Source organism: Ursus arctos, unplaced genomic scaffold (assembly GCF_023065955.2).
Source record: "Ursus arctos isolate Adak ecotype North America unplaced genomic scaffold, UrsArc2.0 scaffold_4, whole genome shotgun sequence".
In the NCBI taxonomy this organism is placed as follows: domain Eukaryota; kingdom Metazoa; phylum Chordata; class Mammalia; order Carnivora; family Ursidae; genus Ursus; species Ursus arctos.
In genome coordinates this window covers 32,680,637-32,698,114 of record NW_026623056.1, presented here as the reverse complement: position 1 = coordinate 32,698,114, position 17,478 = coordinate 32,680,637, and the positions used below count along the sequence as shown (strand labels likewise).

The 17,478-nt window shown below is 36.8% G+C and overlaps 1 protein-coding gene across 2 annotated transcripts in view; it reads right to left on the bottom strand.

Moving 5' to 3' along the window:
* Positions 1 to 2,398: 2,398 nt before the first annotated feature.
* LRRC58 (leucine rich repeat containing 58) overlaps positions 2,399 to 17,478 on the bottom strand; it is a 22,155-nt gene continuing 7,075 nt past the window's right edge. Inside the window, exons 2-4 of one of the 2 annotated variants that reach the window (XM_026494277.4) lie at positions 12,680 to 12,808; positions 11,769 to 12,046; positions 2,399 to 8,275 (exon numbers count right to left, since the gene is read on the bottom strand). In XM_026494277.4, coding sequence (XP_026350062.1) covers positions 8,067 to 8,275; positions 11,769 to 12,046; positions 12,680 to 12,808 — 616 coding nt within the window. In that variant the 3' untranslated portion in view covers positions 2,399 to 8,066. Of the gene's footprint in view, positions 8,276 to 11,768; positions 12,047 to 12,679; positions 12,809 to 13,140; positions 13,294 to 17,478 lie in introns of those variants that run through there. The other variant, XR_008957317.1, reaches the window with a different exon arrangement.

Here is a 17,478-nt window from a genome sequence, read left to right as displayed (position 1 = left end):
TAGCCATGTGTTTACCTGTGGCCAAAAGAACCAGCACGCAACTTGGTTTTTCCTCACTCATGGAAAGGCTACCTCTTGCCTTGTGGCTATAACCGGAAATATTTAACCAAGCCATCCTTTCATGAATTTTTCCCATCAGGTTGATTTGTTTGCTGCTTTTATGTTCCATGATTCAGCAGACACTCCGATGAAGTTGAAGCTGGCTTCACTATGACCAACCCACTTGAATATACCATCTTCTATCTTCCAAGCACTTTCAGTTCAGAAAAGAAAGTGACAAGGAGAAGCAAAGAACATTAGATTAGCAGTCAGTGCTTGGTCTAAAATAGGTGTTCAATTAAAACACACACACACACATTAAAAAAAAAAAAAAAGAATACACAGATTCTAGCCCCAGCTCTATCACTATCTAAGAGAACTTGGGCACCTCCCTTCATCACTTTGGGCCCATTTCTTCATCTGTTAAAAACGCCAGTCCACTGATATCAAGTTACCATGACGGGACGTTCACTTGAGAATTATCACCCTTGCTGGGCAACTGAGTCACCTATGACTTGGGAGGTTCCAAAACTATCAATGCCCAGACTCCATCTCTAGAGATCAGGTTTCAGTTGGTCTGGAGATGGGGGCCCATGCATTTATGTTTGGAAGCTCCCATGATGATTCTAATGTGCAACCAGAACTGGGAATAGCTGCCCAGAAGAAAGCTTTCTAGCATCTTCTTCCTCCCTGTGGGGGAAAGACTAATTAATCTGCTTAGATGGCCGAAGTCTGAAGATAATTGTTCTAACTTTCTCTATTGGGCAGCACTACAAGGTTTATGATTTGACCTGACTTCCTTTGGATCTGTGGTGTGTTCTGGTCAGCCCTGTGGCATGCCACCCAGGGGCAGAAAGCCACTGCAGGGAAGTCTGTGATTTTGGTTGGTTACATTCAGTTACATTCAGTTGGTTACATTCAGTTGGTTTACATTCAGTTTAAAGAACATAAGAAGCTCCATTCTGATATGACAAAGCTGATATTTAGATCCCTTTCTCAAGTCTATGTCAATTTATTAATTTTAAACTCAGAAGAGGGAAAACATACCAACAAACTTTACCAAATCCAGTCCTACCTCATGGGTCATGAGGATTAAATAAAGTAGGTTCTGGAATGTGCTTTATAAACAGTAACAACAAGCTACCCAGATGTTTACTCTTCTCTACAGTTTCCTACCAGGTCTAAAATTCTGAATACTCTGAGAGGTGGCACAGACAGTATCACTTTGATGCTGGTTGGCAACTTACAATGCAGTACTAACGCTGTTACCGATTTCCTGCCATAGAATACATTACTAAATAAAGCAAGCACAATGCTATAGTGGATAATAGTGAAGTGGGAATCCAGAGGCTTGGATTCAAGATTCAGACATTTGGAATCCTGGACAAGTCTCTCTGAGCTTAAGTTTTTTCATCTCAAACAAGTGAGTCAATTTCAGACCTTTAAAGTTTCTTCTAGCTCTGACATTCTAGAGAGTGCTGGTAGAATTGCTCATGAAGCTGACAGTGACTGATGTGATGGATAGGACACGTCCAAGTCTCACTATCCCCCGCAATGTTCCGGTTTCCTATTTGGTATCTACAGTTAGATAAGCCATTAAAGAAAATTTTCTTCTGACATTTGTTCTAAGAACATCCACAAAAGGGCAGGTTAGGGTGTTTTATCCTCAAGAAAGGAAAGAGATCAGAGTTCCACCCAGTGTTTTTTCTCTTGTGTCCTTCCATTTCTGCACCTCTCCTCACCAAGAAGCCCTCCTATACACTAGCCAGGGAAGTGGTAAGCTTTTTCCATCTCAGCAAATTCGAAGCATTACCTGTTTTGCAGAGTGTCTTTCCTACCCATTCTGCTTACCTCAAACTCACAACCAACCACAACAATTCTTCCAAATTCTGGAATCTAGAAAAGTGTCGGGTGTTACAGTGTCGCCAAAATAATGGCATTAAAGAACAAGTGCTAAGTGCTATAATATCAGTGTACTCGGTTAGTACTATACTACTCTGTGTTACAACTGTTTGATTTCCGGATTAAACGCAATTAAATACCTGGCCTTCATGAGCAAAATGACCTCCCCAACTGCTTATCTGAGCATGCATCCATAAGTCTGTTAAGACTGTGGAAGCAGAAGGAACTGTGGTAGAAATGGACCTAGTCTAATTCATCTTTCATCCTTTGCATATAGCAAGAGAGTAAATGCTAATACATGCCTAATGTATGCATTCTTGTATTGAAGAAATGGAACAAGTGGATGAGCAGTGGTACAGCAAGTAATCAGGCCCATACCAACATTATAAGGATTTTAGATTTTTTTTAAAGTACAATTCAGTCTAAATACTGTTACTTTTCAGAATACAGACTCAAATTCCAAGAAAGCACTTTTAATAAAATAAGGCACAATGTTTAATAAGGCAAAATTCACACAGAGGGTTAATATAACATCACATTTTCTTGTGTGTCCTGTGGGGGAAAAAAGAGGTATAGAATTGAAGTAGCTTAAATATTTTTTTAGAGCATTTATCATTACAAAGTAATATATAAATTTGATGCACTTAACTATATCTTGTCCTGAAAGAAAGTTTAGTTGAGTCACGTTGCTGAATTACATTTATTGTTATCATTAAGTTTTAAATATCTATATGCTTATATAGATATTCCTAATTCACAAGATTTCAAATACATAAAACTAAGAAATAAGACAATGAAAATGAAAACTAAGAAATAAGACAATGAAATTTAGTAATTTGACTAAAGTAAAAGTTCATATATTTTTAATATCCTTTGTTGATACTTTAAAGTCCCAAACTTTATAAAAACTTAAAATACTGGTAACTTAAAATATTTGTCCCATAATATTTTTGTTTCTCATGAATACAAGTGGGCTAAGAAATGCAACAAACACCAATTACTGGCACACAGGGTTCTCCATGATTGTACTGTTGTAAAGTGATTGTTGAAGCTAATATTCCTTCTCAATAACATATATCACATCAATGTCAACTGTTTAATAAAAGGATTCTCTTAAAACATCAGTTGTAGACATAACAATTAACCGATTTAGTAGTATTTCTGTAGTACCAGCAATAGCATTTTCAATCTTATCCCAGTTTCTTCTAAACACAATTTGGAATAAAATAATTTTATCCAATTTATTCACAGCCAAAGAAAGCAAGTTCTGGTGAATGCACTTAGTCAACCTAACCATGGCTTTCTGGTCCAATGGTATATAAATAACCTTCATTAAACTCATACATTTTAATATTTACTAGATTGAATACTATACCTTAGGATATATTGAGACCAACAAATCTCAGGAAAAAGTCTAGTAGCACCCAAATCAGTATTACCCTGTGACTGTTCAATGTTTGTTGTTAGTGAACTATTATTTTCTACATCAATTCTTAGCAAATATGGAGCAAGGAATGCTAGAAAAATGGAGATATTTACAAGTAAAATGTTAAAACATAGCCCCTTGCAACCTAGTGTTACAAAGAAATCACTCACAAAATATCCTAGCCCTCACAGCGATAATATCTTTATATCATGCTATTAGTATGAAGTTGGTTGGGAACTGCTGTCATCCCTTAGTGGTAGCAGATAAACTTTCTTTATAATATAAAAAAGAATATACCTTCTCACTGATTTTATTTCAGGGGACTCTGATCCTTATGGCTTGACCTTCTCCGATAGTATGCATGATTGGGATTCCCTCAACAAAAGCCCTAGACTCACAGACATCAGGCCCTGTTTTACGGGAAGGAATCCCTCAGGTCCCTGACAGTCTTTCTCCCTCAAGTCAAATGCAAAGGGTCATTACCCTGTCACAAACAACTTACTAAATGGCAGTTCCCCAAACTTCGGGTCTACAGTGGAGAATTTAAGGCACGCATTTTCTGAGCACAAATGAACACACTGCTGCCTTTAAAAACATCACTATAAGGAAAATATAAAAGTAGATGCTATTAAATTAATCAAATTAATGTTACAAGAGAATAGTGCTTAATACTGAAACAGTGACAGTCAAGTACTTTTCTATAGACGGAATCAGAATATGTCTCACAGATCACGTTGCCTAAAAACATGCACATCAGCAGTGTTAACACCCAGCACAACGTAAAAGCTGACTATTTTGGACTAAATAGGGAGTAATATTTATACTAACATAATAAAATATCTACTTTGGATAAGAAGAGGGGGGTCACTTAAGTAAAAATTAGGTCTTTCTAAATAAATGCGCTTAACTAATTATATACACATTCTATAACTGTTTTGCCTACAAAGGGTCTTATTTAGAGTAACTTCTTGTAAATACTGCTAAAATGCTTTAAAAGATTAAACTTTATTTGCACTAATTATTTGCTTAGTATTTTTTCTTTTTTACATAGTGACAAGGTAAACATTAACCAAGGCTCTACCACAAATCAAAATCCAGGTTAATGAGGTATTACTTTCTGCCTTTGGAAAGAGCAAGCTTGGCTGTAAGAAAATCCTACTTCCTTGCTGGCCCATCATTATGGAGGAATGTGGATAATCTTCCAGTAGCAGAAAAGAAAGAAATTTAGTGATAAAGGTTTTCAGATGGTAAATAGACCACGTGATTTTAAAACAATTCACTATTACTTTAAAGTACTTTCTTGGCTCAGGGATCTCCCTGAGTGTCTGGTGATTCCTCTTTTCCTGCCCTTTGTTACTTTTAAAGATTTCTTTCATTTAATACTCCAGCAATCAGCCTTTTCCTTCTCTTCTTTTGCTTAAATTGATATTTACAATGTTTGGTAGAATTGGTCCGCAGTCTTACACCGCGCTAGTGTGGACTGCCTTTTACTATTTACAATGACATAAAAATTTCTCCAATTTGAGGTACAGTTTACAATGCATCCTTACTTTTACATTTGGTAATTTAAAGTTCCAAATAGTAAGAATTTCAGAATAAGAGACTCCTCTGGCACACATTCAGAAGTAAAATATGAACTAATCCTCAGATCTACCTCTGGTATTCAAATACAAGGAATCCTAAGAACCTTAACCAGCCTGTCCTTAGGTCAGCCAATCCCTGGCACCATGGAAGCAAAATATTGTTATCAGCTAAACTTTTTATTTCCTAAAATCCTAGGACTATTCGAACTGAGTTGGTGACACTGAGGATTGGATTCTAGGAATAAAGATTACTAAGAATGTTCAATGTACCCATTTCCATTACAAATATTAACACTGAAGATCAAGTCCATTCTGAACACATTATTAATGCTGTGGTTAAGTAGTTTTATCCACAGAAGTTCTGGCCACCAAAATTGTCCGATTGGAGCAATATCAAAAACTTACTTCATTATGAAAACTAGTGCAGATTCTCAAGACTCAAAGTTTATTAACTAGTTTAAACACAAACATATGACTCAGCAACTAAAGAGATAAGAATATCATTTCAAATACATAATCAGCTTTATGATTTAGGAGTTGATTATCTGGTTTCTAAATTATCAAGTCCCTTGTATCTCATGTTCTGGCTAATTTCTACAATCACCAGTTATAAAAAAAAAAAAAGGGAAGGCAGAGAAGAGAAACAGGGAAAAATCTTAGAAATTATTAGCAGCTCTGATAAAAGTTTAGGTCAAAGATTTAAAAAAAGAACTGACAACTGAAATGCAGATTTCAGTAAAAGTCACTAAAAAGACAGTTGCACACTAATCTTAGATTTTCAAACGTACAGGTACAACAAACATGTTATTGTATATTACGGTATACATCTGCATATATAGCTAAAGCCAGAAATTGATTCTGGTTGGACCTATTTACACTGTAAAAGATCAATCAGTATGCCTTATTTCTGGGAAGCTGGGAAATACTTAATTGCACTTACTTGCCTACCCATTTATTTTACAAAGACTAACTCTTGGAAGATTACCCAAGCGGGTAAGGGATTAGGAAGTAAACTGAGGCATTTTAGCCAGAAAAATCTGGTCTTATCAGTTTGGGTATTTTACTATGAATACATTATTTTCTATGAAAATATTTTATGTATTGGAATTAATGAAGTCGGGTACAAAACATTTTGGGCTTTTCACTTAGGCACTGCCTAAGTTATCTTCACCGTTCATAATTTTGTATGCAGCATGCTATGGCTCAAACGGAGAGGTAAACAAAGACTTTTCCATTACTTCCATTTTATGATCTAATCACCCATGTACTACTTTGCTAGGCAGCAGAAACATACTAGATTACTTCTATAGACCTAGAAAATTTCTGAAATAAAAAGAAAAAATACTACATTATAACAAGGTGAAGGGATTCACTCTATAGCAGCGTTTCACAACTGCAGTCATGAAACTCCATGATGTTTCATGAATAACATATAATAAACTGAACTATCCTACAATATATTTTCTTCTAAGGTAAAAAATAATACACAAGACAAAAACTTAATATATGTACATTATTATTATTATACAACAATTCGCTTTTAAGAAACGGTGTGCCCCAGTTGTGAATGCCAGGAAGTCAGAAGGGAGATCCTCTGATGTCTAATGCATGTCTGACCTACATATTATTGTATAAGCAATATTTACCAATAAAACATCATTTTATTAAAAAAAAAAACAAAAAACAAAAAAACGCCATCATTTTATTATTGGTTATCTAATGACTGCTAGTATGTGTTGTGTATTTTATAATATCAACTTATAATTGCACTATTCAATTTTTATTGCAAATTAGTTAATACAATTTGGTCATTTCTAATAGCAATTAATTTGTGAAACACTTTTCTGCTACACTTTAGGGATGTATTTAACAAATTTCTTATGTTATCAACACGTTACTTTCAAAAAGTATTCCATGGTTAAACTAGTTTTGGAAATTATTCTATTTCACAAAATTGAAAGACTGCTTTAAAGTCTTTACACAACTGATGGCTGCCCACAATTTTATTTGGCTTGCTGTAATGGTTTTCTAGTTTTTCTTTAAAATGTAGAGGAAGTTACAGTTCAGTACACACAGGCAAAGGAGTCAGACATGACTTAAAAATTTTTAAATCATTTTCCCACTCCTTTAATGCAAGATACAAAGAAGCTAAGCTTACATCTCTTTTCCGTCAAAAGAAATCTGACAGATTTTTAAATCGAAAGCTATTACTCTTATGATGAAAAGATTAATCAAGACTGTTGCTTCCCATTTAGTGTAAAAGTGATTTCCTTACAAAGGGATCACTCCATGTTTACACAAAAAATTCAAGTTAAGGTGGCCATGAGCTCTTATGTCAGATATACAGCTGTTTACCTAGTTCTGTTAAAGCATATTTTAAAGTGTTCTGCATAGTATGTCAGGTTATATAGGCTGCTCTGGCATCATTCCTTGAATAAATTTCTAAAATCTTGCTAGGATTAAGGCACTATAACAGTCATTGCTGGATTACAGAAAGGAAACAGCAATCATATAGAACAAAAGAGCAGAACTGAAAGTTTTAAAATCCCACATAAAAGTTATATCCCTTACTTTACCAGTTAGTAGGTCAGAAAGGGTTCGGTCCTATGTAACCATCTGTGAGCTTATCTGAATAGCTCTGTAATCTAGACCCGTGGGCAATACAAGGAGGGACAGCTAACCCTGTTAAGGTATAGTGTTCAGTTTAAACCCAAGGACAACTCTGGTAATAATTACAGCTCTGATCATTTCTTTCTTCATCTCAACCGTCACAAGTGACACCGCTCATAGTTTACTAGAGCACTGCTCTTCAGAATGCTCCATTGTGCTGTGTCATTCATGCATAACTTGAGTGAAAATTGTAAACAATCAGCTAAATTTGAAACCATCATTCAGAGTGAATTATATTCAAAGAATCCAAACACGGAACTGGACTCATTCCTGCTGAATGGGAAGATGAAATACAAAATCTCTTCCATCATCTCCGATGCTTTCATGGACATCCAGGATGAAGATACAGTTTCTAGTGACGGTTCCCTAGTGAATTTCAAAGTCTATTTTCTTTTCTAATCACCTCTGCTCAGTTCTTTTAATGTTCATACCGCCCTGCTTTCTTTTCAACCGAGAAGAACTTTCTGCATTCTGTGTGCAGCAACACTAGCTTCGTCCTCCGAGTCAGATTCGCTCTGCGATGTGGAGCTATGAGAGGCGGAACTGCAAGGGGAAGAACATTCTGGGGAACATAAGTAGTGCATCAGGGGGAGGCGGTACTTCCCACAGAAGTCCACAAATTTAATTTGTCTGACACAGCAGTCAAAGTAGACTCCTGGAGAGAAGAAGGAATTAAATACAAAATAATCATTACAAAGCAAAGAGCCATTTCTTTTTCAACCCCTTTTCCAGCATTCTGAAGAAAAGTCACATATAGTTTTTTTTTCTGTGAATTTTAAGCAGAAGCAATAGTTGCTTCTATAGCTATTTACAGAAATACCAGAAGGTCTTAGGGATGGCAATTTGGCTACAAAGAGAAGGCCAGATAAGATTTATCTCAAAGGGAGCTGGTATTAAAAAGATACTGTTTACTCAGCTTGTTTTCTCTGGATGACTTGGTGGACAATGGCTGACGGAGAGATTACAGGATACCTAAAGTGTTCTTCCTCCATCCCCCAAGCTACTCCTTGATACTACCCTACAGTCAAGAAGCTTAACCCTCACCCCCCAAGGGGCACCTGGTGGCTCAGTTGGTTAAGCCACTGCCTTCAGCTCAGGTCATGATCCCAGGAGAGTCTGCTTATCCCTCTCCTTCTGCCCCTCCCCACTGCTTGTGCTCTCATGCTCTCTCTCAAATAAATAAAATATTTTAAAAAACCCCAAAAAACTCCTTTAATAATGATCTTAAAAGATTAGCTATCATACACAAAATTTGCAGAAAAGAGATGACTTTTGGTATTCTTGTTCTTATATATTGGGGAGGGAAAATTAAAAGGAACAAAATACCATCTTACATTTCCACAGGCTCTAAATCTACAGGTTTCATGAATGATTTCACTTGATTCTCACACAACTATATATTTAGGTAGACCGAAACAGTATTCACGTTTTTCGATTCCTAATTTAGTGCTCCTGGGCTGGGGCCCTTCAGCTAAGTAAACTGCAGCTGGAGCTGAGAGGAAAGCAGAGGCCCAGGCTTCAGGATAACTGGAACATCTACCATGCTGGGTCCCCTCACCTTTCCGCAGAGCAATCTCAACCTCTATGCTCTAAGATTCCCGGGGCACCAACTACTCTGTGTGCGTCACATAAGGCTCTAAACTAAGATGTGGTTCAAGCAAAGGAGAAACAATGATTTCTATTTCTCTCTTTTCCCCATTAACTTTTTAATTTTCTGATCCTGTAGTCAGTATAATTCATAGTTTAAAAAGGGGATTTCATGATATGTTACGTTGAACAATTTAGGAAAGTATTAAAATGCAATAAACTGGTCAATCAATATTGATAGTAAATCCCCCAAAATGTGTTAGCACCCTAAAAAAAGATGAAAGTAATAAAATGAAGCCTTATAGTGTTACCATGAGCTAAAACAGTACAATACTACCTTGTCATTTCTAGGATCTCAGACTCTACAAAGACAAAAAAATCTCCCCAAATATAAATTTCCTTTTGCTGGGGCACCCAGGTGGCTCAGTTGGTTAAGATTTCAACTGTGGTTATGGCTCAGGTGGTAATCTCTGGGGTTGTGAGATGGAGCCCATGCCCCCCCAACCCGTGCTCAATGGGGAGTCTGCTTGAAGATCCTCTCCCTCTGCCCATCCCCCAACTCACACACTCAAGCCTGTGTGCTCTCTCACTCTCTCCCTCTCAAATAAATAAATAAATCTTTTAAAAAAAATTTACTTTTGTTTAACTCAGTGTTCAATAGCTAATGAGTCTGAGGGGGAAAACATCACTGGTTCAATTTTTGTATAATCTTGATTTTTAAACTAATAATTTTAAAAGTATATTTGTTTCTAAGATAAATAACATATTAGTATACTAAAAAAGTCATTAAAAAAAGCACTTAACAGAGAAAAGAGAATTCTTGTAGAGGTCCATTTTTAGAAAAGGACAGATTCAAAGAACAGATTAGACATAGATGATTATGCCGAAAGGCCTGGTGTGAATGCTGTCCCTCACCACTGTTAAAGCCAACTTGGGGGACGCCTGGGTGGCTCAGTTGGCTAAGCATCTGCTTTCAGTTCATTGGGCTCCTTGCTTGGTAAGGAGCCTGCTGCTCCCCCTGCATATGTGAGTGCACACTATCTCTCTAATAAATAATAAATAAATCTTGAAAAAAAAAAGGCCAACTTGGGAAAGGAGAGCTATAGAGAAGAGCTGAAGCACTTCTAAGCTGGCACAGCACAGTACCTTCCATTTCTAAGAGTAAGTGGCCAGAAATGGCCTAGAGGGTCATCTTTTTTAAACCAAGAGTGTCTTATTTTTTAATATTCTTTGAGGAACTGAAATCATTTTCTCTCTTTTAACCTTCAAACAGTTTCAACACACGATGGGACTTCAGGGGAAACCTCGCCTGGCTCTGATCATCATTATGCAGCATTTCCTCAGCACCTACATTTCTCCTACAACGGTAAAAACCTTTCTGTACTCCCATCACATTAGATTTTTAAAAAGCAGTCTTTTATGAGAAAGCCAAAATAAAATGACCTGCTATCAGTCACCAGCTCCCACTCACACTCCAGCACTTCGGGCCTTCATAACCAGGCCTCAAGGTATCTTTTACTGCTCTCTCATGCACTTCCCTAATTGTATAGTTGAGCCAAATTATTACTCACCCAATATTGTGCTCCATACTGTTTTGTCTCCAATTCTGCTCTCTCCAACTGAAAAGTTTCCTATCCTCAATCTTACTTACCATTTCAAAATCCAACTCATACTTCAAGAATCAGCTCATTTTTTCCAGATCTAATTAAATGTACTCTCTCCCTCCTTTGATTTCCAATAGTACTTTGAATTCCTGTTTTACTCTGCCTTACAGTCTATCATTTCTTTAATTCTCTCCAAATGCTATAAACACAAGACATTTTTTTAAAAGATTTTATTTATTTGTCAGAGAGAGAGAGAGAGAGTCCAAGCAAAAGCAGAGGGAGCAACTGGCAGAGGAAGAAGCAGGCTCCCTGCTAGCGGGAACTTGATCCCGGGACCTTGGGATCATGACCTGAGCCAAAGGCAGACACTCAACTGACCGAGCCACCCAGGTGTCCCTAAATTCAAGAAATTTTGAACCATGGATTTACAAGAATATAAAAGTCCTGGGTATAGTCCAAAATTAGCACATTCAGCCCATTCTCCTACATCCTGAAACAATCTATAAAGGTACCTGATACTCAGAGCAGTGGGTCTACGAAAATGTCCTTCAAATAAATATGAAAGGTGGCTAAACATTTTGGAGACTCTTTTTAAACTGTTAGGACTGTTTATGCTCCCTCTGTGTTTCCTCTTATTTCACCGCCTTACTCTCCTATCTTGTGACAGTTCTAAGACATGATGACACTTCCTGGCCATTTTCGTTCTGTACGAACTGCAAAGTACAAAAAACCAAAACCAAACAAACTAACAAACAACAAAAAAACAAAAACAAAAAAAGAAGGAAGGGAGAAGAGAGAGAAGTGTCTTACTTTTCTGGTAAAAGGGTGAAAGGATGAGGGAAACAGAAAGAGGTTCAATGTCTTTCTCTGAAAGAAGATGACTAATTAAAAACACTTAGATCATCAATATAAAAAATAGCTAAAGGAATGGGAAACACATACACTGAATTAACTTACCTCCACACTTTGGGTTTGGGCAATTGCTGGCTAAACTCAAGTATCTAAGAAGATTCTCAGGAAGATCGTAGGGAGTGTACGAAATATTTCGAATTTTAATGGTCCGTGCAGCTAATTCCAGGAGAGTTGGAGGGTCATAGGTTAAATCTCTAACAAAACGAACAACCAATGGATTTCCTCGCAAACTCAATTCTTCCAAGTGAATAAGGTTGAGGATCTCTCGAGGCAGGTACGTCAGCAAGTTGTTGTGAAGACTGAGGGAACGAAGTGAATGCAACCTACAACGAATACCGTACAAAAATCAACGGCAGCGAGCAAGCTAACTACCAAGAAAGCTAAGCAAAGAACTTGATTTCCCCATGAGGATGAGCAATTAAGGCCAACAGAAGTAAAGTAAAAAGGAGCTGAAACTAGACCAGAGTGTAGACTTGTAAATATCATGAGATGACATTTGCCCATGGGATCTTAGAGAATGTAGAATAATAATTAGTATTCTGATGTGCTAGGCTGATATAAATGCTAGATTTAAAGACTTTTTTTAGCATGCTTCACCATTCAGATACCAATAAGAAGAAAGACTTAAAATGCAACAGAAATCAAGATCCTTCACATTATTTCATCAGGATAGGAATGTTTCATATCAAATATAAAATCAGTAAAATTCCATAAAACCTGGGGAAATCTATGCCAAATTACTCTATTTTTGATTAGAGAAAACAGATGAAACAAATATTTTGAGACACAAACCAGGCATTTAAAAGTAATGTTAAAAATAAGCAACTCAACTCACATATCTTTTACTTTGAGAATACCTAATTCTCTTCTACATATAAAACACGTGGAATGAATGCAGGACAAAAATTCTCAAGCAAGGATCTCTGTGTATACTCAGACTGCCTGAGACTACTCACTGTGAAAGCTGAGGAGGCACACTTTGGATTTTGTTGTCACATAATACCAAGTAACTTAGAGAAGGCAGATTTCCTAATTCTGGTGGGATTTCTTTGATGAAGTTTCCTCCGAGATATAAACACTCTAAACTGTAAAAATAAATGAACAAAAACAAAAACATAAACAAAAATTGGACAAGACATCCCAATGTCTTTATTACAACAAACACATTTCATTTATTCATTCAGCAAATGTTTTACTTAGGATCTGCTATACAGGCTCTAGAGAAATAATGCAATCTTCAGAGAGCTTATATTACAGGTAAGCAGGTAAGACACGCTATTGTTAGACCATAATATAATTAAATACAAAACAAGGCCAAAAGTAAGTATAACGTGATTAAAATACCAAAATAAGCAGAGCAATCCATAAATGATAGAGGAGTTTTAAAAAGTAGAGAAGTAAGAAAAGGACACAGTACTTGGGACTGGGAGAGACTTTGCAAAAGTGTTGTGACTTCAGCTGGACCATGAATTTAGCCCATGCAGATGGGAGGAAAGAAGATACTTCAGGTTGGAGGAGAGGGCTTTTAGAGGACAATGAACACATCTTTTAACACAGAAGAGCAGAGTTCCTGTTGAAGAATCCAGAGAAAAGGCTGAAGGAAAACCGGATTATACGAAGTCTGAATTTTGTGCTGGAAGACACAGATTTGATGCACTTTTAGGCAATGGGAAAACCACTAACCTTTTTCTGAAAAGAATGGAAAAACATGGCTGAACTCTATATCTCTTCTTTGTTCTTACAATTGCAAAAGCATTCTTTAGGAGCTATCTAAATAAATTGTGTAAAACTGACGACTAGCATGAAATTAAAGTTCTAAATAGTTACCTTATTTTCCATCAAGTTAAGAACATTTTAGACATAGCATACATTGCACCAAAACGTACTGCTACTTTTTGTGGTGTTGACTGTAGAAAGGCTTTCTCCAAAAGATTTTTGCAGGGAGTGGCAGAATCAGTTCTTACAAATATATAAATATAATTAAAATGTATACATACAGATCTTTTCATTACTATGTTACTTTTGTCTCCCTATTAAATCTGCTAACTCAGTGGGCACTAGCATTCTTTTAAGACACCTCTGAATGTCGGGGAAAAATAGCCTACTAAACTATTACCCAAACTTTCAGGGTAAGAATTACCTGGGATACTTTTAAAGTACAAATTCCAGGCTCCATCCAGATTCACTAAATCAGAGTTCCAGGGGAAGATTTTAGTATCTAAGGTTAAAAGATAGAGTATGATTAGGGGCGCCTGGGTGGCACAGCGGTTAAGTGTCTGCCTTCGGCTCAGGGCGTGATCCCGGCGTTGTGGGATCGAGCCCCACATCAGGCTCCTCCGCTATGAGCCTGCTTCTTCCTCTCCCACTCCCCTTGCTTGTGTTCCCTCTCTCGCTGGCTGTCTCTATCTCTGTCAAATAAATAAATAAAATCTTTAAAAAAAAAAAAAAGATAGAGTAAGATTAAAAGGTAAAAGCCAAGTTACTCTGCAGGGCTACAGCTAATTACAAATCCACAACTGGCAAATTAAGAGTACTTCTTACCACATAACCTTGCCAACACTTATTCTTATCATTTGCTTTAATTTTTTTTAAAACTATTTGGTGAAAACTGGTATGATTCTGTTCTTTTTAATTTGCTGTTCTCTAGTTATTAGTGAATTTAGCATCTTTGTATATGTTGTTGGCCATTTGAGTATCTTTAGAGAATTGCCTGCTCCTATTCTTTACCCATTTTTCTCACAGGTTTTATGGCTTTCTCTTATTAATTTGTTGGGAGCTTTGTTGTTAAATATATGTTCTGCATAACCTTGTTCCTCTGTGGCCCAGAGCATGGTCTATTTTTGTTCACATTTTGCATGTGTAAAATGAATGTGGCGCTGCAGGTATTGAACTTATTAACTGTGCAATTCAAAATTTTTAAAGCATCTCTTTATTATTTTGCCTTCTTGCTCCGGTGGTTAGTCTTCTACCAGATCCACAGTTTTCCTTCTTCCCTTTATAATTACCAAGTTTTGCTCTTTCCCCTGAAAATACAGAGGGTATAATGCAAATAAATCCTTGCTGAACTGTTCCTTAACTCACACGAAGCATTTCTCTCTTTTCCTTTTAATCCATTTGCCTTAAAAACCTATCTTTTAATTATCAATATTGCCTTTTGGTTTTATTTTTGTTTGTATTTATTTCATTTAAACCGCCATTCACCAGTATAAGAACTTCATCAGTTACTTATTCTTGTTATAACCCAGTTTCTTCCTCTTCAAAATGGAATAATATTATACATCAAATAAAATGCCTAGTTAACAAATATGAACTAGGCATCTACCATGTGCCAGGCACCATTCCAGGGAACACGTATAAATAAGACCAAGTTCTTGACCTTACAATCTAGTGAGACAGACAGTAAATCAGTGAATGTGTATGGATTATGTCTGATAGCTTTAAGTGTTACCTCCCTAAAAAGGGAGGCAATCAGATGGTTATGGAAGTGAAATTGTAGACAGGGTGGTTAGGAAAGGCTTCTTTTAGATGACATGTGAACAGAGATCTGAATGAAACGAATGAGTACAAATTCTTAAGGTAGAAAATGCTTGGTGTGTTGCCAGTTGTGGGTACATCAGGGTGGTAGAGGTGGGAGAGTGGTGGTCAGAGAGGTAGCATGGAGGGCCAGATCACAGAGGGCCTTTTGGGCCTCAGTAAGGATTTTGAACTTTATCCTAAGTAGGAAGGGTTTTGAACAAAGTTGTGTAACTTGATTTACACTTTAGAAAGATGACTGTGCATACTGTGTGGAAAGTAGCTTGGCATGTGGTGGGGAGAGGAGGTACAATGGGAGGAGTGGAAGTAGGATGACCAGACTGGAGCCTAATGCAGGAGTGCAGACGTGAAATGGTAGAGATTTGCTTGGTACATCTTTCTCTAACCCATTACTTTTAACTTATTGGGGTATTTCTATTTTAAATATAACTCTTATAAGCAGTATGCAACTTGATTTTGATAAGTTTCGACTTGCATCTATTACCACAGTATATCTAAATATCTTTTTTCTCTTCTGTTCTTTTGTTGTGTTTCATTCAAGTTTCCTTTCTTCCCATTCCCCCTCTACTATTTTGAACTGTATGTGCTATTTCTATCTTGCTAGTAGTTACCCCTTCAATTTCCTTTGCTCTCCCTCTTACTCCCAAACACACATCCATGCTCATTTCTCTTCTTCTCTTCATATCATACAGAATTAGCTCTACCTTGATTTGAAAATAAATTTAAATTTATTTCCAATTAATAATTATTCAGATTCGTCAATATGTTTTACCAGTTTCTTTGTTCACCATTGTTCAGTGCTTTGGGGTATACACAGACAGAAAGGATGCCAAACCTTAGCAGTTACTGTGACTTTATCAGAGAAGTGTCTGATGCTCTAAAATATAACTAAGCCCACTATTTCAGAGTCATATAAATTCTCTGCACATATCATTAATCAGAGTACACAACCAGCACATTAAATTTATACTTTCAGACCTACTTCTCACTTTGAAACTCAAATAATTTCCCAAGTTCTAGGGACTTGAAGTCTTTCAATTATTCAGGTGAATTAAATTTCTAAAACACACTCTACTGTTCCCAAAAATGCTTTTGAAAGAAGAAAAGAAACTACTGTTGAATTTTAAGCAAAACTGTAGTGTTTTAAAGTTTTTGTGATGTGTTTTTGTCAACATTGCACTTCTGTTCATTGGCTTGGAACAATTCTATTTTTTAGCATTTGACGAATATTGAAACAGAAAACTAATTCACAGAAGTTATAGAATTCTTCCTTTCCTTTCTGTTTAGCATTAACACACCAACCTTAAATTTGCTTCTTGGAAAGTATCTTGAGTCTCCAATCCTTAGGGACACTGAAGTGGGTGCCTTTTCTCTATCAAGGGCCAGTGACCCACTGAAAAAATAGACAAGGCCCTTACTGCCAATAACTTTAACCACACGTATAAGTAGAAAATGTTTTGCTCCTCCACTCAAATAAAAATGACATTAAGAGGGGAGCCTAGGTGGCTGAGTCGGTTAAGTGTCTGCCTTCGGCTTAGGTCATGATCTCGGGGTCCTGGGATCGAGCCCCGCATCAGGCTCCTTGCTCAGTGGGGAGCCTGCTTCTCCCTTTCCTTCTGCCTGTCACTCCCCCTGCTTATGCTCTCTCTTGCTTGCTCTCTCTCTCTGTCAAATAAATAAATCTTTAAAAAAATGACATTAAGAATAACAAAAATATAAATTCGTTCTACATTATGGTTGGTTAAAGGGAGATGGAATTAGAGTGAGACAGCTTCGTACAAGAAGGCAGGAAACAGGAAGAGAAACACAGAAAGATAAGAACCATACATCTGTGGACAAAGAAAGTAGTTTTCTTGAGGTAGCATCCCCATATCGAATCATTTTCAAATACTATCACTCACCACAAGCTTTTAAAGTACATGAACCACATGAATCTTACTGTCACTATCTGGCTTCAAGCAAGTGACTGATACTAAATCTCAGTGTCCTCATCTGTTAAAAAAAAAGGGGGGGGGTGAATTAGGCCATTGCCCAGGTTGTTTCTACTTCTAAGATTTTATTTCTAGACAACTCTTTTAGTCTGTACTCAACTAGAATTTAAATTTGGAGTATGGCCTAAACCTTTACTGATTCTTATCAGTAAAGAGAAGTGGAGCATAAAACTGAAAAACGCAAACACTGATAAAAAAAGATCCCACACAAAATTGGAGCCAAAGGTACA